The sequence below is a fragment of the Cajanus cajan genome, chromosome 6 (genome assembly GCF_000230855.2).
Source record: "Cajanus cajan strain Asha chromosome 6, NIPB_CcT2T_4, whole genome shotgun sequence".
Classification (NCBI taxonomy): domain Eukaryota; kingdom Viridiplantae; phylum Streptophyta; class Magnoliopsida; order Fabales; family Fabaceae; genus Cajanus; species Cajanus cajan.
Genome location: NC_138522.1, coordinates 11,709,136 through 11,731,097, shown reverse-complemented (window position 1 = coordinate 11,731,097; position 21,962 = coordinate 11,709,136). Strand labels below are relative to the sequence as shown.

Below are 21,962 nucleotides of genomic sequence, written 5' to 3'. Positions count from 1 at the left end.
ACCTCACTAGATAAAAATAACATAAATAAAGCGTAATTTTTTATTTTTTGTACGGGGAATATTACATTTATGGACTGGTTATTTACTGCTCTCTTCCTAATTTTAATTGTTGTATAAAAATATAAGACCATGTAGGATTCAAACCCAGTACAAAGCACTTGAAGTCCTTAAGCAAAAGGAGTGAAACCACTGAACCACTTTGTTTTATATGTCTATAAAATCATGTAAATTTATAATAGGTTATTTTTCATACACAATATTTATAATATAACTAATTAGTACACACACACACACACACACACACACATATATATATATATATATATATATATATATATATATATATATATATATATTTATCTTACTGAACATAAAATTTTATAAAATAAAACACTATTTATTTATACTAATTAATTTAATTACCTATTAAAATATATAAGTTGTAATAGATAATTTTATATATAATCATAATATGATAAATATTTATAATATTGTTGGATGTCATCTATATATATATATATATATAAGATAATATTGTATCATAAATTTAGAATATTACATTTGTCAAAAATAAAAAAAAAAGATTGTTGAGTCAGAAGCCTTTTAATTATGACAAACCTTTTGAAAACATCATAGACCTTCTGAGAAAAAGTGTGCTAATGAGTAATGAGTTTGCTTAAGTGTATTCAAAAAGACAAGTTCGATAAAGAACAATTGATGAGAACTTAGAATAATGTGAGTTAATCAAATAGCTATAATGAATTCAAAATGTTCTAGGTTGTATACCGAAATGAACTCGGTAAGCTCAAAGAAAGAAGAAAAATGTTTTAGCCATGCGATGGAATCACGCTCAAGAACAAGAACATTGTTCTCAATAGAACAATTAGGAGCAATCATGAAAATGCAATGTAAACAGAATATATATCATAAAGAAGCAACATGTGTAGGAAAATATCCTAGTTAGAAGAACTATCTTTTATTAGTCTAGAATAGAACCTTAGAATGTTCTGAAGTACTGCACAAGTAGTTTACTGCAACAGACTCAAAATGTTGCTTCATCAACAAAAAGAGAGACTTGTAAAGGACATATCTTGGTCTTTAGAACTGTGTTTGAGACGAACTTGTTGCTATGGAAATCTTGAAGAAAGATATAAATCTTTCAAAAAAAGATGTCATCTGGTATGGCTTAGATCATGGACATAATTGGACATGAAGTTGTAGATGCAGTTATGCCTTGACAACATGATACAACTGCAATTTTTTTGAAGATATTTTGGCCTGTATAGCTCTAAACAACATGAGTCTGATGCCTGAATTTCAAAGATTGAATTGTGTACAACTCACATGAAGACATCAAAAGTGAGTTTGGCCATCTAGAGGTCCAACTTGTGACTCCCTCTACCCAATATGATTATTATAATAAATATAGGATTTTTCACAATTCAAAATAAAAGCAAAGGAATTTTCTAAATATTTTATATGTTTTGTAAGGTAGAAAGTCCACATTTTCACCGATACAATGAAATTAAAAATCAATAATAAATATTTTAAAGATCTGCTTATCACTTCAAAAGGTTATACATAAGTTTTACAACTAAATAATTTAAATATAAATAAATTAAAATAACTAAAGTAATATTTTTAAGTCTCGAGATCACCTCCAATCAAAGTATGGTATCCAAAACTATAGCCACAAAGGTCTAAACTTTATCATTTACCTCAACATATAATTAATCATAACTTGCAAATGACGTTTAGGCCAAATAAAAGCAAAGAAAAACAAACAAAAAAGAGTGACATATATCTTACTCATACTCTTGTTGTAAAATAAGGTTGGACAATCTTAAGCATTATAAATACATAACAATAATATAACATTTTATATTCAAACACATAAAAGAGATATAAGATGTAGTATGCATGTTGTGAAATACGCATGTGGCATTATTTAAAAACACACGACACTCGAAAGCTCATAAAATAACTTAGGAGTACATGCCAATAAATAGTCACTTGGTTAAAGGTGTCTGCCACTAAACCCTTTAATTAGGGAAAAGATTTACAAGGGCGCATTGGGGTCGCATGGTCGCACAAAGTCTACTCATACTCATCATAAAGTGTGATTGGGGTTCTCAAGCCAAACTGATCCGAAGGTCTTAATACAGTAATCACCAAGTGACCTCCTTGACATTGACTTTCACACCAATACCATGTATAAAACAGTTTTTATGAAAATGATACATGTCACAATAAATATGCTTCTAACAATCTTAACTATCAATTGTCTCAAAAGGGGTTCAATTATTCAATTGTCACATTGTCAATTGTTCAACTATTTTTCACTATTCACATGATTCAAGTGTATATACTCTTCAATTGTCCTAGACTCTATAATATATATATATATATATATATATATATATATACACATTAATTTGTGCTCCTATTTTAAGTCTTCTCTCTTGTTCTTTTATTCCTTTCATTTCTTTATAACTAAGTCCTAAAGGCAAATCTTGCCGATCGGGGGCCAATTGTGCTAGGCATAATAAGAATAAACATAGTTGTACTTAGTTTCTCACAACTCCCCCTTGTTTTCGAGCACGATTGTGCCACCCTTAGTACGCTCGTGCTCATATTCTCACTTTTTTTCTTCAGAAGAGGAGAACAGTCTAGGCTAGCACGATTGTGGTTCACTCAACATGACCCAACTTAAAATGAGCACGATTGTGGTCACCACGTACATGTATATGCTTCTATTAGCCCTCGTGCTCTTACCCCTACATGCCCAAACAATGCGAAAGCAAATTTGTAAGTTGCATATGGCGAATCTTAAATCTAACTAAATAAAGTACAAATTACTTATTTCCTTTAAATATAAAGAACTCAATTGGTGAAACAATTATCACATAATTAAAATTAAATCCATTTGTCAACCTCATGAAAGCTAAAGTACCAAATTAGGGTAATATAAGTTAAAGTCTATTCATACAATCCATCCCAACACAAAAACATACTAGGGACAAGACTAGATATAATCTAGTTATCCACAAAGCTAGTTAATGGATAACTATACAATCCATCACACTTTTAGGGTACTCAAAACCCTCTAAACACATACAATTATAGAACTTATGGGGTTGAGAGACAACCTCAATAATTAAATTTATTTTACATTCATGAGCAAAATAAGTTACTCCTCCTAACTTCGGAAATGTTTCCACAGAGGCAAGGGTGCTAAAGTGTGATCTCCCCCTCCTCTAGTTCTAAGTTCCTTCACATGTGGTTCTAACAACAAGAGAGTGTTCCCAAAAAGAAAGAACAAAAAGAGAGTATTAGGCTAACTAATAACTCTACTTCTTATTTAACCAAGTCTATTGGGCTACTAGTAGGGATGACATCAAGATAGAGCGAGTTCGGGTTTCAATATCCTCATCCCCAAATTCGTATCATATATCCATCCTCGTCCCCATATTTAACGAATGTAGAATTCGTATCTCATCTTCATCTTCGTCAGATATTGGATATTGTATTTGTCCAAAAATTAATTAATTTTTTTATAAAAAATATATAAAAATAATAATAATAATTCCAACTTATAGTAACAATTACAAAATTATATTAAATAAGTTTTATCTAACATAAATTTATAATAGAGTTGGAATTATATAAATCTCAAATAAATTCTAAAAAAGGTAAATTAAATTTCTACAAATTTAAAGTAAGGATTGGGATGGGGTCATACGAAGTGGGTAAGTACCTATACCCATGCACAATTTAATAAATCGATATTACTCATACTCGTGTTCAATCAAACATGATATTCTTAACAAAGGCAGGACAAGTTTGGACATAATTCACATGTATAAGTTTATTTGTCATCACTAACTAATAGAAACTAAAACCAAATAACTTAGCTCTCTTTATTTTCAAAGGCCATTTTTATTTTATTTTATTTTTAACCATTAGTCATGAAATCCAATTAACTTAACTTTTAACTTTAAAAATACTCTAATTAAATAATTTCTTATATTTGTTTTATCTTTTGAAAACCGGAGTATTACACAAATAAATAAAATATAGTGGTAGACATAACCTATTGCAACAAGTTGCACATCAGAATGGTGGAACACAAATCTGTCATGATTAAATCTAAAATAAAAACTTTTAAATTGCTTTTGATTTACATTAGAAAACCTTCTCACAAAAATCACCATGTACATAGATGATTGTATCTAAATGCTTCATCAGAATACTGCTCAAAAATGGTTGCTTAGAAAAGTATTGTAATAATTGTAAAGTTAAAAATACTGTCTTCTTGTCCTCTAAGAATATTTGTAAGCTTAATTTGTTGAAAAAAAATATCATGTAATTCATATAATAATTATGATTGGTTTAATTATTTTATTAATTTAATTATTATTTTTAATAATATAAAGTTATTATAAAATAATAGTCGATTATTTTGAATCATAATAAACATATTTTATTAGTTCTTAATAAAATAATTAATAAAGGATTATTATAATAATATGCATGTGGTGTTTCATTATCTAATGGATTTAAAAAATGACTAAGACTAGAATAACCTCTATTTCTCTAAATATCTAAATACTTTGTTATATATTTAGTATTTTTAATAATAATGACCATAAGTGATACATTTCCATTATTATAAGTTACAGCTTAAAGTTATATATTTTTCTTCTTCTTATATTGATATTTTTCTTATATAATTGTGAAAGGTGAGAAAAACAACCTTATGTGTAAGCATTAGATGTAATTCAAGGAGATTTTAAGGGAATTAGAATAAATTCCCTATATGTATTTTTTTTCCTCTCCATTTAAATTCAATAATTTAACCATCATACACATTAGAAAAGCGCATTAAAAAGATTGACATGAGATTATTCCAATCTAATTAGAGATCTTGAGTGTAAATAATGGTTGTGTAGTTGTCTTAAATATTTTAATGGAGAACTATGTCATTTATAATAATTTTATTTAATTCAAACAAAATTATCTTTTATATTATCTGTAGTTTCTAAAAAAAATAGTCTACTAAATATAAAAACATTTTTCATAGTCTAACTTTGACTTTTAAACTAAATAAATTCTTCAAAATTCTTTAACTCAATTTATTTAATAAATATTACATATGCGAATTAAGGTAGTATTATTTCAACTTAATAGTTTTTAGTTTGAGTTTTAAATAAAAAAATTATATATGAAAAATTTTATTGTCTTTAAAGTTTAATGAAGTTTTTTCAACTGAACTGGATTGTCCCTATACATGTTCTCCAAAATTAAGAAAAATATTTGACAAATGAATCTAATATGAATATGAGACAAGTATAGTAAGAATTAAGTCATGATTCATGAACCCTCTTCGAATAAGTACGTTTTTCCGTGCTCTCATCCAACGAGAGGGTACTTTTGTAATTAAACACTTCAGGTTGAGGTCAGAAATGTCAATCCAATAATTCCATGGCAATTGCGTAAATACTCACAAGTTGGGTGAAACCCAACTAACTTTGGTTCTCCTTTCTTCTTCTTCGATTGATTCGTTGTAATATTTGGGCTAGCTTTGTTGCTTTCTCCGCCACCTCTCCTCCGATCAATCTCTGGCGAACCACCGATCTGTTGAACACAAAAGTAAGGCTTTCTCTGCTATTGTGAAATCTCGTGTTATTCGATTCAAATTGCAGACCTTAGGCTTTATAGCCTTACAACCAAAAGCGAAAACAGAAAAAAAAAAAACTGACTCTGCAGCCACTAACTCCACGTATGAATTTGTGGGCAGTTTCCTAAACACATGGCACCATATCCCTAAATAATAGTTGACCATACTAATCAAAACAGAAAATTACATTTAACCAAAAAATAGAAACTAACGTCTAATTGCTAACATTCCCTCCCTTAAACTAGATGCAGTAGCATTTAGTTTATCTCTGAAGCTTCCAACATGCCTAACATCCTCCGCAGCTTTGAGAATTGCTCTAACTTGAGTGGCTTGGTCATAATATCATCAACCTGAGTCTGTGAGCTACAGTAACTTAACTCGACAGTTCCTTCTTTCACTAAGTCTCTTAAAAAATGAAATTTAATGTCTATATGTTTGCTCCTCCTGTGAAACACTGGATTCTTTGATAATTGTATTGTGGAATTGTTGTCACATAGAATCAGAGTGTTCTTCTGTTCTTCAAGGCTCAGTTTCTCCAACACCCTTTGAATCCAAATACATTGACATGCACAAGAGGCAACAGCTATATACTCAGCTTCTGTGGTGGATAGTGTGACTACTGGTTGTTTCTTTGAGGACCATGAGATTGCTCCAGAGCCAAATAAAAATACAAATCCAGAAGTACTTTTTCTATCATCTATATCCCCAGCAAAATCGCTGTCAGAATATGCTACAATCTTTGCGTTTTCCCCTTTCTTGTAGTAGATGCCTAGTTCAGTTGTTCCTTTCAAGTACCTTAATATTCTTTTGGCTGCAAACAAGTGAGATTCAGTGGGACTGGACATAAACCTACTGATCAAGCTTACTCCATACATTAAATCTGGCCGAGTTGTAGTCAAATACATAAGACTGCCAACTACTTGTTTGAACAGAGTTGCATCAACCTTGGTTCCTGCATCATTTTTTGACAATCTTGTGCCTGGAACAATTGGATTCTTGACTGCATTACAGTTTTCCATGCCAAACCGTGATAACACTTCTTGAGCATATTTCCTTTGACATATAAAGATTCCACTTGGATTCTGCATAACTTCAACACCAAGAAAGTACCTCATTTTACCTAAATCTGACATATCAAATTCTGTCATCATGGCTCTTCTAAACTCATCACACATACTTCCATCATTTCCAGTATATATTAAGTCATCTACATAGAGACTTACAATTAAAATTTTACCTCCCTCCTGTGATTTTGTAAACAGTGTATGTTCACAAAGGCATCTATCAAATCCATTTCGAACAAAATAAGCCTCTATTTTGTTGTACCAAGCTCTCGGTGCTTGTTTAAGGCCATAAAGTGCCTTTTTCAATTTGTACACTTTCTCTTCTTCACCCTTTTTCACAAAACCTTTTGGTTGCTGCACATAGATCTCCTCTTTAAGTTCTCCGTGAAGAAAGGCACTCTTCACATCTAGCTGAAACACATTCCAGCTATATTGTGCTGCTATAACAAGTATTAAGCGAATTGTGTCAAGCCTGGCCACCGGGGCAAATACCTCTGTGTAATCCACTCCATATTGTTGCACGTACCCTTTAGCTACTAACCTGGCTTTGAACTTGTCTATTTCTCCAGTCTCTTTAAATTTGGTTTTGAAGATCCATTTGACTCCAATCAACTTTACTCCTCTTGGTAGATCAGTCAGCTCCCAAGTCATGTTTTTCTCTATTGATTCCATCTCTTTCATCATTGCATTTCTCCACTTCTCACTCTTAATAGCTTCCTCAAATGAGATTGGATCATCCTCGGTGACCATCATTACATTATCATCTGATAGACCTTCTCCTCCTTGGTAATCTTTCATCCAAACTGGTTCTCTCCTAATCCTTCTAACCCTCCCTTCAATTGGAGTCTCATAATTAATAATATGAGAGTCATTAGGATAAGTACCAGTATCTGCAGAACTATTCTCAACATCTTCATTTTGATCCTCGGTTTCTTGAGCACTAGTACTTTCCACCACGTTTTCTTCAGACTGCTCTTCAGAATCACTCACATAGTCTTCATTATCTCCCCACTCTAGAATATCCTGTTGATGCTCTTCTGCATTTTGCTTCCAGTTCCAGCCTTTTTGTTCCTCAAAAACCACATCTTTGCTGATTAAAACCCTTTTGTTGACAGGATCAAACAATCGATATGCCTTTGATTCATCACTTACTCCTAAGAAAACACATTTCTTGCTTTTATCATCCAGTTTTACTCGATGTTGATCTGGTATATGGACATGAGCCAAACACCCAAATACTCGAAAGTAATCAACAATAGGCTTCTCCACTCCATGCTTCTTCGGGAGTTTTGTTTTGTATAGCTGTTGTAGGACTTCTGTTGAGAATATGAACACACCACCTTGCAGCTTCGGCCCAAAATATTTTAGGAACTTGTTTTCCAATTAGCATAGATAGCACCATGTTCATAATCGTTCTGTTCTTCCTCTCAACGACTCCATTCTGCTGAGGTGTGTAGGCTGCAGTCAACTTCCTACGTATGCCATGGCTTTTACAAAATTCACCAAATTCATTTGAAGTGAATTCACCTCCTCTATCTGTCCTCAAACATCCAATGCTTACACCAACTTCCTTTTCAACCATCACTTTGAACCTTTTAAAGAGTGAAAAGGCTTCTGATTTTTCATTCAAGAAATAAACCCAAATTTTGCGAGAAAAATCATCTATGAAACTCAAAAGATACCTCTTGTTGCTGCTTGATATTGGATTGATAGGTCCACATATGTCTGCATGCACAAGTTGAAGTTTGTTTGATGCTCTCCATAGGCTCTTCCTAGGCATAGGCTTTCGGTGTTGCTTCCCAGCCAAACAGTGTGTACAGATCTCTCTTGGAACTGTGACAGTGGGCAGTCCATTCACCATTTGTTTGGAGGAAAGTGTCTTCAAGCCACTATAGCTTAAGTGACCAAATCGGTTGTGCCAAAGTTGTGACCCTTCTTCTAGTTCCATTTGAAAACATGTTGAATTCAAGGGTGCCTTGGTAGCTGTCAGTACAAACATCCTATTTCCCTTCATATCTATTTCTAGAATCTGTCCTCTTTCAGGATGAGAGACTTTACACTTCCCGTTCTGAATTAGTATGACAAGCCTTTCTCTTGGAGTTGTCCTATGCTTAGTAAGTTGTTCTTCAGTTCTGGAACGTAGTACACATGTGAGATTACATGTGTGACTCCATTAACATTCAACCAGACACTTCCTTTCCCCATTACAACTATTCGAGTGTCATTGCCAAGTTTTACTGCATGTCTAAAGTTCTCATCTAATTCTGAGAACCAGTCTTTGTTACCACTCATGTGGTTGCTGCATCCAGAGTCGAGAAACCATTCCTCTGTCGTTCCTTGCTTAAAATTAAGATAAGCCATGAGTGAAAGTTCATCCTCTTGATCTACCTTATCTTCCAACTCAGCATAATTTATTTTTTTCTCCCAGGTAGGACATTCATATTGAAAATGTCCAAGTTTGTGACACTTGAAACATTCAATTTCAGCTTTGTTGATTGACTGTCTCCCTCTTCCTCTGCCACGGAAAGAACCTCTTCCTCTTGCTCTTCCTCTTCCTCGTCCTCTTCCTCCCCTATCTTCATGCGTAATCTGCAGTGCCTGTTCCTCCTCTTCATGGCACACCATCCTTTGCTCATGAACTAAAAGACTACTTTGTAGTTCATTGATCGTCATAGTATCCAAATTATTGGATTCTTCAATCGAGCACACAACATAATTAAATTTCGGAATCATTGACCGCAAGATTTTTGCAGCAATAATGTTCTCTCCCATGCTTTCTCCACACACCTTCATACTTTTAGCAATTTTCAAGGTGCGAGCAAAGTATGAATTCACTATTTCATCTTCTTTCATTTGCAGCATTTCAAATTCTCGACGCAAAGCTTGCAATTGTGCTCTTTTCACCCTTGTAGACCCTTGAAATTTTTGTTTCATAGAGTCCCAAATGTCTTTGGACGTATCATCATTGAGGATAGTATCTAAAATTTCACGATCGATGGCTTGGTATAGATAGTTCTTTATCTTCAAGTCCTTCAGATGTTGTTCTTCCATGGCCTTGAGTTCAGCTTCCGACGCAGTTGTTTTATTTGTAACAACTGAGATCCCATGCTCTACCAAATGCCAATACTCCTTAGAGCGAAGAAAATTCTCCATGAGTTTCGCCCAATGATCATAATGCCCATCAAATCTAGGGATTGCAGGTTGCACATATTTGCTGTTGTTCGATTCTACCATGTTTGCTGCTGATCTCTTTCACTCATAGGTGCGCTCACACACTCACTCACAACTGTTTCTCACACTCGATAAAATTCTGGATCAGGCCCCTATGAAGGAGCTCTGATACCAATTGTTGAACACAAAAGTAAGGCTTTCTCTGCTATTGTGAAATCTCGTGTTATTCGACTCAAATTGCAGACCTTAGGCTTTATAGCCTTACAACCAAAAGCGAAAACAGAAAAAAAAAACTGACTCTGCAGCCACTAACTCCACGTATGAATTTGTGGGCAGTTTCCTAAACACATGGCACCATATCCCTAAATAATAGTTGACCATACTAATCAAAACATAAAATTACATTTAACCAAAAAATAGAAACTAACGTCTAATTGCTAACAATTCTCCGGTAAGCTTTTCCTACAGCCTCTATCTCCTTTTCATGTCCATTCGTCTCCTTAATTATCTATTTCGTCAAATTGCTAGTTATTTTCTGAGATTCAATTTATCTGCAAAATTTTGAAAGCATAAATTATATGAAGGCTCAAAAGTTCAATAAGGGTGATATAGTAGTTCAGAACGGGCCGTTCCCGAATTGGAACGGGGCCTTCGAAACTACTGCAAAGGCTTATAAACTCTAGTTTGGAACGGCTCGTTCCCAACTGAAACGGGGCGTTCTAAATTAACAAAAAAGACTTGTAACCCTAGTTGGGAACAGGCCGTTCTGCTTTGAGAACGGGTCGTTCCAAACATGGATGTTGTGGGTAAAATGAAAATCCAGAACAACCCGTTCTGATTTGAGAACGGGCCGTTCTGTATGTGAATTTTACACGTGACGAATGAGTCTAGAACGTGCCATTCCGAATTTGAAACGGGCCATTCCGGCTACTCCTGAAGCCTATAAATAGCATGCTCTGGCACTCCCAAAAGCACACCTTTCACTTCTGACTTCTTTTCTTTTACATTCTCTGAAGACCGAGTGGAGCCCAGAGGAGGAGACCAACTAGATCTTGCTTTAGTTTTAACTATTGCTTATCGAGGTACGGGAGAAAAGGAGATTATTTGTATGCAAAGTTACATGAGAGAATTGAGTAAAGGAAGAATCCCATAGGATTATAGGTAATTTTATAATTATTTCTGTTTGAGGGCATGATGATTTCATTAGAGTTTGCATGTATTAAGGATTAGGAATATGTATTAAGGATTAAGAATATATAATAGTTGTACAGAGATGGTCAATTTTAGTATGCTCAAATAGATGAATTAGACAAATTTTATTTAGTTTATAATCGACAATAATCCATTAAATTCACAAAATTTTAATTAAATGATCTATATTGAATTTGAAATAAAATAAATAAATTATTATTCATTCATTTAATTATATAATTCATTTATTTTGATTCAAATAGTTTTTTTTTATCAAAATAATTAGGCAAATTAAATTAAATTTTACATATATGAACTGAATGGATTTTTGAGAAATAGATTCTTTTGTCATCTCAATTGGGCTCAATCTAAAATGCTCCATTCTTTAGGTTGCCTCGTATATATCAACAAAAACTTCTCAACAGACAAGGAAGAAGGAGTGGCCCAACTTTGATCAGTAGAATCGTGTTTCGCTTCCTCACTTTCCTGCTTAACGTCTAGACTTTTGATTTACGAGTAATGTTAGCTTTGAGTTTCTCTTGGTCATTTTCACAAACACCTTTCGCTCAACCTTAACCTAGGAAATTTGGGATATCTTATTTTGACGCTCTATCAGCTTTCGATAGACTGAAGTGTGCATTGCTTATTGTCAATCATGATCAGAATCAGATTTAACTTACCCGTTTTCTCTGGTGTGCTATCACGCATCGGCCATAACTCACTCGCGTTTAATCACTGTCATGTAGTAGAGGAGCCCGTTATGAGTGCTATTTTCAATTTCTTTAACCCTTTTAAGTCTGAAACTTTCTTTGCACTACCAAAATTTGGTTTCTCAGTTAGGCACTTTTCTGCTTCATCTTCAACCAGAAGCCTTGGGGTGGTAACTGATGCCCCTGCACATGAGGACTTGAGTGATGATGATAATGATGGGGATGAGGATGAGGATGATGGTCATGGCAAAAAAAAATTACATTTAAGGGATGATGCTATTGCCCAAGATGTTAAAATCATTTTGGATATAATGCATGAAGTGGGTTCTGGACCATCTGAAATTAAGCACAAGCTTGAGCATTGCAGTGTTGTGCTATCATCAGAGGTGGTTGTGGAGGTCCTTTCGAGAACTCGCAATGATTGGGAATCAGCTTTCACATTTTTCTTGTGGGCTGGCAAGCACTCTGGGTATGTTCATTCGGTTCGCGAGTACCATTCTATGATCTGTATCCTTGGCAAGATGAGGAAGTTTGATACTGCTTGGACATTAATTGAGGAAATGAGAGGAGGTAGAACTGGTCCATCTCTTGTCACTCCTCAAACCCTGTTGATTATGATCAGGAGATACTGTGCTGTACATGATGTTGCAAGAGCTATCAATACTTTCTACGCTTATAAACGATTTAACTTTCATGTTGGGCTAGAGGAATTTCAAAGCCTTCTTTCTGCCCTTTGTCGGTATAAGAATGTGCAAGATGCTGAACACTTACTGTTCTGCAACAAGAATGTATTCCCACTTGACATCAAAAGCTTTAACATCATTCTGAATGGATGGTGTAATCTGATTGTTAGTGTTTCTCAGGCAGAAAGAATATGGCAGGAGATGAGCAAGAGAGGGATCCAACACGATGTTGTCTCCTATGCAAGTATCATATCTTGCTATTCAAAATCTTCTAGACTTTATAAGGTGCTTAGGATGTTTGATGAGATGAAGAAAAAGAAGATCACTCCAGATAGGAAGGTTTATAATGCAGTCATTTTTGCTCTTGCAAAGGGTAGGCTTGTGAAAGAAGCTGCCAATATCATTGCAACAATGGAAGAGAACAATGTAACTCCAGATGTTGTTACTTACAACTCCCTGATCAAGCCTCTCTGCAAGGCCCACAAAGTTGATGAAGCAAAACAACTTTTTGATGAGATGCTGGAGCGGCGCCTATCCCCGACAATTCAAACTTTTCATGCTTTCTTCCGTATGTTAAGGACCAAGGAAGAAGTATTTGAGCTCTTGGACAAGATGAAAGAGCTGGGATGCTACCCAACCATTGAGACTTATATAATGTTGATAAGAAAGTTTTGCCGCTGGCGCCAGCTTGATGATGTATTCAAGATATGGGATGCAATGAGAGAAGATGGCATCAGCCATGATCGAAGTTCTTATATAGTACTGATTCATGGGCTGTTTCTCAATGGAAAGTTGGAGCAAGCATACAGATATTATGCAGAGATGGAAGAGAAAGGCTTCCTTCCTGAACCAAAGACTGAAGAAATGCTTCAGGCATGGGTTTCTAGGAAACCGGCAATAGAGGGCCAGGAGACAGATTTAGAACCTAATCAACTGGAAAATGATACTCTTAAAAAGAAAGTGAAGGCCGTACCAAGTAAATTTGACAGGGAAAAAGCTTATCTTCAGGAACCTGAGACCAGAAGAGTAACAAGAGAACGGGGTTTTTCTTTTTGGGAGCAGTAAATCCTTATTTGACAAGAGTTTCAATGACACTAGTACTTTATCTATGAAGATGATGCTTGTTGGCCAGCATACCTTTTAAATTTGAATGTATATAAGTGGATGGCATGCTCTATTCTTGGTTTATAACCAGACTTCAACTTACTAATCACGAGAGCTACAAGGTTTGTGCAATTCATAACAACCCAAGTTTGCTAGTTGTCAGATTATAGTGATCTAAACGTCATTGCTCCTTTACTAGCAGTTAACCTGTGTGAATGTTGAAATACTAGAGCTGAACTCAGGTACTTGTGTGTTTCCTCACGAGTTCGGTATAAATTCCACAACTGGAGCTAGAAACTCAAGCCATTGCTGTGATCCCTTTGATTGCAGAGAAAAATTTGAATTGATAGTTGCTTGCAATGCAGGGTCATATTATTGTAGAATCGACTGTGGAAGTAAAATTAAACACAAGAAGTTAACATGCGTTGACTGAAGAAATTCATTACAACCTATGAAGCTGCATGAAAATCTGACTATGCACCTTGACTCCTTGAGTTGGGCTTCCATTAGTTTTTTTATGCTGCAGGGCCTAATGGAGCATCTTTTATTTTCATGTATTTGGTTCTGGCTTCTAGGACATAAGATCTAGTATGTCCTCTGGCTTTTGGTCTTTGGGTTGTTAGAGTCCTTGCAAACATGCTATTTTCCCAAGGGCCATAAGTCAAGTAGCATCGAGAGTCGAGACTATTTGATCTGACTCAGGCTTCTTTGCTTGACTTTAACCTATCCTGCACCCCAACACCAGGTCTTAAAAGGGTGTCATGATTGTCAATCGGTTAGATGGAGATAACTGATAGAATAAAACACCATGGAGGTATTTTGGTGCCCTTTTTGTTTATTAAGTTATTTATTTGCTTGTGTTTTTGGTTTGATAGTGTAGGTTTGTATTTTGTAGATTAAACCGGGTTTGAGTGCGTACGCTCAGAATCCGAAAGAGGCAGCGGAATCTTTGGTTTCGCTTTTGGATAAAGCGGAGAGTGTTGTTCCTCGTGAATTGCGATCCAAGACACCGGTTCGAGTTGGGGTGGGTGGTTTATTTTTGTTATGTTTGTGTTTACTGAATTGATGTGTGTGTTAATTTACGTCAGGGTTTCTCTGAAGGGAGATTTGTGCTGAATCCATGTGCTATTGCAGGCAACTGCGGGTTTGAGGGATTTGGAAGGGGATACCTCGGATAGGATCTTGCAAGCGGTGACTGCTACTGTGTCTCTCTATTTCAATGGTTTTAATAGCTATGTGCAATTTCTTTTGTTTTAACTTTTTGTTGCTTTGAATTTTTTTGATTTAAGGTAAGGGATTTGCTTAAGGACAGGAGTAGCCTGAAATCCGACGTTGATGCTGTTACAGTGCTGGATGGAACTCAAGAAGGTGCTTATCAATGGGTATGGTATACGAACTTAATGGCTATTGCTCCGGTGCCCTTTTATTTGAAGGGGTTTTGGTGCCCCTTGTCTGTAAACCAATGACAGGTTGACATGTGGTCTTAATGAGGTGAGTCACCTTGTGAGCTGGAAAGGTGTGACTTTAAAGTTAAATAATTCGTAAAGGGCAATAAGGTTATTTCACCGAAGGCTATCAATATAAAATTGCCCCTTCTCTATTCAGGGGTTCGTATTGTGAATTTTACCCCGTTATTGAACCCTAAAATTGCCGTTTTCCGTGGAGCTCGTTCCGACTGTGAGTTTTGAGGTCGTTTCCCCCGTTATTGAACCCTAAAATTGCCGTTTTCCGTCGAGGTCGTTGCGACTGAGAGTTTTGAGGTGGTTGCGACTCTGATTTTTGAATGCCGTTTTCCGTCTCCGCTTAGGGCTGTTGATTGTCGTTATCCCTGTTGTTGTTGTTCTGCGGAAGGCTAAGAAGGTTAAATTGTCCCTCTCCGGTTAGGGCTGTGGATTGTCATTTTTTTGTGGACGTGGTTGCGACTGTCCATTTTGAAAGCGCACGTATAGTCATTGTGGTTTCGTTTTCCGTTTTTGTTGTCTGGCGAAGGAAGCTGGTTTGTCATCCGTAAAGCGTCATCATCTCCGACGAGGCATTTGGTTGGAGTGGTTACGTTTGGGTAGTCGGTGGTACATGTAAGTGTTATGTTGGACTTACGTTTTCCGTTGTGGTGTTGCCGAAAACAGTATTGTTCATATGGTTGGGTTTGTTTTCTGGGTAATTTGAAAATGAGATTTAGGGTTTAGTTGCTTTTATTGTGCTGTTTAGTAATTTTTGTGTTTGATTTTTGACATACAATACGGATTGCAAATTTGAATGATGAAACAGGTTTGAATGATGAATCATGTTTTAATTTAAGTAATTTTTTGTGTGAATATTGAGTTTAGTGTTTAATGGAATGAATAGATGAGTAGTGTTTGTGAAACCATAAAGTTGGAGTTGTCGGAGCAGTTGATTGGCAATGTGTTATTTGAAAGGCGTTTTTGAAATCTAAAATTCTCCTTGTTGGGTGAGGTTATCGAAGTGTGGTTTTTCAGCCAAGCTTTTGAAGCGTTAAATTGGCGTTTTCCGGCGAGGTGGTTGCGACATTGATTTATGAATCAGTTTCGTTAAAGTTAAAAGTGTGTTTGTGGTACGATGTCCTATGTGTGGGAAAAGTGGGTTTTGTTTGTAATCGGTGGTATTTTGTGACGAAGAAAGTGACCAGAGTTGTGTGTTATGTGTGTACTGTCGATTTTGTTAAGTTGTTGTTTTGCGGTTTTTGTTTGTTTTCAGAAGGATTGAAGTTGAATAATGGTTTTGAATTTTTTATAAGGAAATATTAAGATTGATTCATTGACTGTGAATGAAAAAAAAAATATATTTTGAACCATATTAGAAGATATGTATGTTGTGTAATTGTGGTAGAAAGTGTTGGTAGAATAAGGTCTACATTATTGTGTTACAGAATTAACTATTGTAATAATGTAATATTACATTGAAAAGTATTATTGTTGAGTAGTGTGTTATATTAAATGGTTTCAGTTTTGAGTGAAATTTGAGGAATGAGAGATTTGAAGTTGGACCGAATGTGATTCATAATATATGGTTGACAAATTATTTGAAACAAAAAAGAATGAAAAGTGTTTACTGCAGAAGATTTTTTTTTATTTTTGTGCGGTTTGATTGTATATGAACGTTGTTAGATTTGTTAGTGGCATATTATTTGTTAAACGAGTCATAATGATGTGGAATAATGTGGATTGAGGCTAAAGTAATTTGTTTTGTTTGCAATGGTTGAAGGATGGAAAAATGTTTATACATGATATAATTTGTTGACGTTGTGGTTAACAGAAATTGTGATATGGGTGGGAAAATGGCAATCGGTTGAAATTTGTTACAGATTAAAGTGATTGAATATTGATAAGTTGCAAATGGAGGTAGAGTCATTTGCAGATGATATAATTTATATTAGTCGCACAAGTGATGTTGGTGGGCCTATTATGTTTAGGCTATTGCAAATGGGCTTATGTTTTAGGTGGTGTAGTCGCAGTGGACAAGATATAGAATAACAGTAAGCCTCATGTTTTATTAGGATTAGGATATTTCAGTTGCTAAGTTTGCAGAAAATAATATGATTTTAGGATTCAAAAACATGTTGGTATATGGATTGAAATAACGTTAAAGAGTAATCCAATTTCGGTGCTTCACTACCACGTTAATGAGTAATCCAAAAACATATTGGTAATTACGTTGGATGACCAAACATTATACATTATGATAAATAAATACGATTTAAAATATAGGATTCTTTTATATATAGACGTGCAAAAAGAAAAGGATGTGACCCCCTTGATAACATAAAAGTTGTCATATAAAATTTAAAAATGTACTGTATGAAATGATGAGTGGCGAGCGAGAGCGGATTGGGGTTTGAAGAAAAACAAACACGAAGCTTCGTTTCTCTTTCGAGTATGTTAAATTCCTCAGCAGCAAAGTGTTCACTTCTTTTTCGCCATGACTTATTTGAAATGATGAGTGGTATGACTTATTTGTGAAAGATATAGGTGTTCCAATTCCGTAATCAGACACCACATGAAGTGCGTATGTTGTGACGTGTATGCACCCAACATTTTTTATTTTGGTCTAGTAATGACAACATACGATTACATGTGTTCACAAAATAAAATATGAATATCATGTTACTGCAATAGTAACACCATATTTTATGCTTATGTTGTTGCAGTAAATCTGGTTATAGAAAGATAGGATTGATGTAGGTTTAGTTCATCACATAACATAAATGTAAGTTATTGACAGAAGTTAAATAAAAAAATAAAATAACCTTAATGGTTTATCTTTTGAACTTGAATAACTAAATTGTTTGGGGTGAGAAGCTTCTGTAAAATCAAGTCGTCTCCCGGTTGAAACCCTTGTTGTTTGAAGAACTTTGAGCATGTTGATGTTAAGTAGTACTCAAATGTAGATGTCATTTTCCTCTTCCTCTTTAGAATATGACAATTTTGATGGATATTGGTAGAGGAAGTCTTTAACAAACAACTTGTATAATTGTTAATTTCCCATGCCCGAACAAAAGTAAGAGGGATGTACTGAAATATTGTCAATGAAGAGAAGATAAGTTATATTTTGTATAAGTGTTCATTTAATCATTTATAAATAATAATATAACAAATTAAAATAAAAGTATTACAATTTGTTGGTTTCCTTTGGCTGCACTTGTTGTCAATCTCAAGGTCCAACTCTGTTCATGTGTTGGGAAATTTTGAATTGGTTCAAATGAGGCATCATCCTCGTCGAATATGTATAACAGAATATTTTTATAAGTATAACAAATAAGAAATATAAAAAAATGGGAATAATTGATAACATATATAATACTGTAGGAATATGAATATAACCTTTGTGGTTGTTGCTGTTCATGAACTGTGTTTGGGGTATAAGGAATTTCGTTGTCAATGGATGAGAAGATTCTAATGGTGAACCATTGTCCCGTTTTGTATTTGAACAGAATAGAATGGAAGTGTTGCAGTCCATAAAAATCAATCATTTGTCGAACTCCGGTTGTGATTATTCCAACCCGTGCTTTTCTGGTAATCTTGATGGGAAAACAGTTTCCTTCCGGATCTGTCATAAAGTATTTTTGAAACTTCAGGGTTTCCATCCAGTGATGGTAAAAACGTCTGGGAATAATCAGTTGTCCCTAAATAGAAAAAAGAATTGTTAACATGCAAACATTATATAACAAATTGTGTAAAATTTAAACGGTTTAGGGTTTACCTTATGAGGCCAAAGTTCTGCTTTAAACTCAGAAATGTGGCATTCGTCATTGAAGTCAAATATGTGTTGTCTTGTTTGTGCTGTGAAAAAGAGATGAGTGAACAACATACAATAATGTTAACATAATAGAATTTAGTAGAAGGAGAAAGTTGGAGGTAGTATTATCGGCGAAGGCAACAGTGAAAGCCATGGTCGAAAAAGGATGGAGGAAGATTATAGTGGTTTAGGGGAAGCAATGTGAATGATACGAATGGACTATTGAACAAAATCAGACAAAGGAATCAACATGTTGTGTATGGAGTTATTATAAAGATTGGGAGTTGTGAAAGATTTTGGGAACGTCAAGTCAAGGGTCAAGGGTGTCATTATTGTTTTATTTGTTTAGGGTTTAAAACTGTAAATTTGAAGTTAAATTGAAATTTACATTATTATTATTTTTTTATTTTATAATTGTAAATATGAAGGAAAATTTAAATTTACAACATGATAATAAGTAAGTGATTATTAGTATGCAGGAAAAAAACAAGTCATTATTAGTAATTAGTAATTAGTGATTAGTAATTAGTAATTAGTGATTAGTAATTAGAAATTAGTAATTAGTAATTAGTAATTAGTGATTAGTAATTAGTAATTAGTAATTAGTAATTTAGTACTAAATATAAAATTAAGAAATATTAATAAAATAAATATTAAAAAGGGAAATGCTACTGTACCCATGAAAATTGAAGGGTTTTGGTACCTACAACTATGTGAACAAATAAATTTTAAAAATAAATTCTAAACAACATAAATTTTAAATTAAAAATTGTATAAGATGAATGAATAAAAAGATTAATTTAAAAAAAAGTGTTAAAAGATGAATTTTCATAACAAAATTTGTTTATGTGACAGAATTAAAAAATTAAAAACAAAAAGTTATAATAATACTAAAAAAATATTAAAATAATAAATAATAAATAATACAACTGGAAATTTTAATTTATATTATAAAATCAAAAAGTTAACACAAAAAAAAACTAAAACATATTAACAAAATATTAATATTAAACTATTTAATTATAATACATACTACATTAATATAAAAGTTAAAAATATATAAAAAAAAATATAAAAATAAAAAAAAATTAAAAAAATAAATGATTAAAAATATGAAATAAAAATAAAAACAAAAACAAGTAATTTATAATAAATAACTTTAAAAAGAAAAAAAAATACAAAGACGACTGTTCGGGTACCCTTACATTCACAGTGGGTACAAGAGGTACAACTCCCCAAAAACCAAATGGCCCACAAACGAAACGGCGCGACTGATAGGTGATGGGAACCGTTGCAGCATACGAAATAAGTAGTCATGTACAAGTCAAGTCCCCATTGATGACTGTTAGTATCCAATGAGTTTATATATATATGTAGAAACCGGAAGCCTTAAAATCAGAACATTTGTAGCATCAGGATACAACAATATACATACATATTTGAGAGTGAGATGGACTTATCTTCATTGCCATGTGAGTTAATATTGGAAATTATTGTTCGTTTGCCTGCCAAGTGTATTGCAAAATATAGATGCGTTTGTAAGAGTTGGCAGAGGTTATTGTCTGATCGGAACTTTTTGGAAGCAAATTATGCAGCAGTCGGTGCAGTAAGGAAGCCTTTATTCATTAATGAAATACTTCAACAGATATGTTTGGTTGATATCAGCAAACATCTAAATGATACTGGCATCGTGCGAACATTCAGAATAGATTTGCTTTGTCAGGAATTCAGATCTCATATCAAACCTGTTGGTGCATGCAAGGGTGTGGTGTTGGTTGAAGTTCTTTTTGGAGGTGAGTATAAGTTTTATGCTTGGAATCCCACAACAGGTTATTTGAGGAAATACAACAAGAGGCCACCGATTCAGTAAACTCCATTTGTGGATGAATATATTGTTAAGTTTTATGGTTTGGGGTATGCTCCAAATATAGGGCAGTATATTTACATTCAGATATCTAAAAACAAATATGATGGGATTGGCATAGTGGAAGGATATTCTTTGACAAATGATGAGTGGTTTACTATTCATACGAACATGGAATTATCATATACGGATACTGATGATACCATCAGGAATGGGTCCTTCGGTTTGTATTTTGGTGAACGTCTGCACTGGCTTGTGTTGTCCTATAATATTAACTCATATCAAATTTTAGCATACAAATTGTGTGATGGTCAATTTGAGACTGTTGGCCTACCTGGTGATGTTGATTTGTCAAGAGTTGAACTATGTTCGTTAGTTATACTTGATGAATCTCTAACATTTTGTGGGATTTTTGAGAATGCTGAAATACCGTTTTATGTTGTAAAAATATGGGCAATGAAGCAATATGGTGGTCAACGGAGTTGGAGTCATAATGTAACATTGCATATGTGTGATTGGGCTTTGGGATACATCTTACCAGTATGTTCTACAGATTACGGTATTGTTTACATAAACAACACCAGTGGAATGATACTTAGGTGGAACAACATTTATCGGGTTGTTGAGCATCAGATGATTGAAGTTATAGAGATTTATCACCGCATGGCTATTTATGAGGAAAGCCTTCTTTGGGTTTAAGTTGTTTTTATCATTAATTATGTATAATGTGTTTGTATCAGTAATTATGTATAAGATGTTTGTATTAGTTTTTATTTTTAGGGTATTTGTATTAAGGATTATGTATAGGTTGTTACTTATATTTGTAATTTTATAGTAACTTTTGGATTTAGTAATGTTTTGTGATTTTTATAGAAAAAATGTTATTTATATTGTTATTCTGTAATGTTTTGTGATTATTATAGAAAAAATATGGATTTAGGTGTATCATGGCCGAAATTAGACTTCAATTCAACCTGAAATACAATTTGTGGTCTGTATTTTATGGTATGCTTTGCCGCCTCACCTACTGTGTCTTTGTTGTCGTCTACTCCATTTCCAAACAAGTGAAATTTGACGCATCATTTTCATCCTTATAATTAATGTTATACATTCGAGGCTGGTCTAAACACATGACACGTGGCTCGTGAAGCACATATTACTTTCTGTATTGTACACAGCACAGTAAAGCAACGTTGGAAAAAAATGACATTCATGAAAAATTAGCATAAGACGAGCAGTACA

The 21,962-nt window shown here is 34.0% G+C and overlaps 3 protein-coding genes across 3 annotated transcripts; 2 read left to right on the top strand and 1 right to left on the bottom strand.

The window, feature by feature from the left end:
* Positions 1 to 8,817: 8,817 nt before the first annotated feature.
* LOC145958559 (uncharacterized) lies at positions 8,818 to 9,978 on the bottom strand. The gene has a single exon (XM_083076065.1). The coding sequence runs from the start codon at positions 9,976 to 9,978 to the stop codon at positions 8,818 to 8,820; it is 1,161 nt and encodes a 386-aa protein (XP_082932191.1).
* A 1,477-nt stretch (positions 9,979 to 11,455) lies between these two features.
* LOC145949263 (pentatricopeptide repeat-containing protein At5g15010, mitochondrial) lies at positions 11,456 to 17,537 on the top strand. The gene is made up of 4 exons (XM_083076735.1): positions 11,456 to 14,417; positions 14,499 to 14,627; positions 14,738 to 14,794; positions 14,893 to 17,537. The coding sequence occupies exon 1, from the start codon at positions 11,762 to 11,764 to the stop codon at positions 13,562 to 13,564; it is 1,803 nt and encodes a 600-aa protein (XP_082932861.1). The 5' UTR covers positions 11,456 to 11,761; the 3' UTR covers positions 13,565 to 14,417; positions 14,499 to 14,627; positions 14,738 to 14,794; positions 14,893 to 17,537.
* A 2,769-nt stretch (positions 17,538 to 20,306) lies between these two features.
* LOC109802698 (putative F-box protein At3g23260) lies at positions 20,307 to 21,419 on the top strand. Its single transcript, XM_083076064.1, has 2 exons — positions 20,307 to 20,649; positions 20,788 to 21,419. Exons 1-2 carry the CDS (start codon positions 20,307 to 20,309, stop codon positions 21,417 to 21,419), a joined length of 975 nt encoding a protein of 324 aa, XP_082932190.1.
* Positions 21,420 to 21,962: the final 543 nt, after the last annotated feature.

Coding starts and splice junctions, on each gene's coding strand:
- LOC145958559 (XM_083076065.1), bottom strand. CDS start 9,978: ATGGTAGAATCGAACAACAGCAAATATGTGCAACCTGCAATCCCTAGA.
- LOC145949263 (XM_083076735.1), top strand. CDS start 11,762: ATGATCAGAATCAGATTTAACTTACCCGTTTTCTCTGGTGTGCTATCA.
- LOC109802698 (XM_083076064.1), top strand. CDS start 20,307: ATGGACTTATCTTCATTGCCATGTGAGTTAATATTGGAAATTATTGTT. Junction 20,650..20,787: donor GGTTGAAGTTCTTTTTGGAG/GTGAGTATAAGT, acceptor CTCCAAATATAG/GGCAGTATATTTACATTCAG.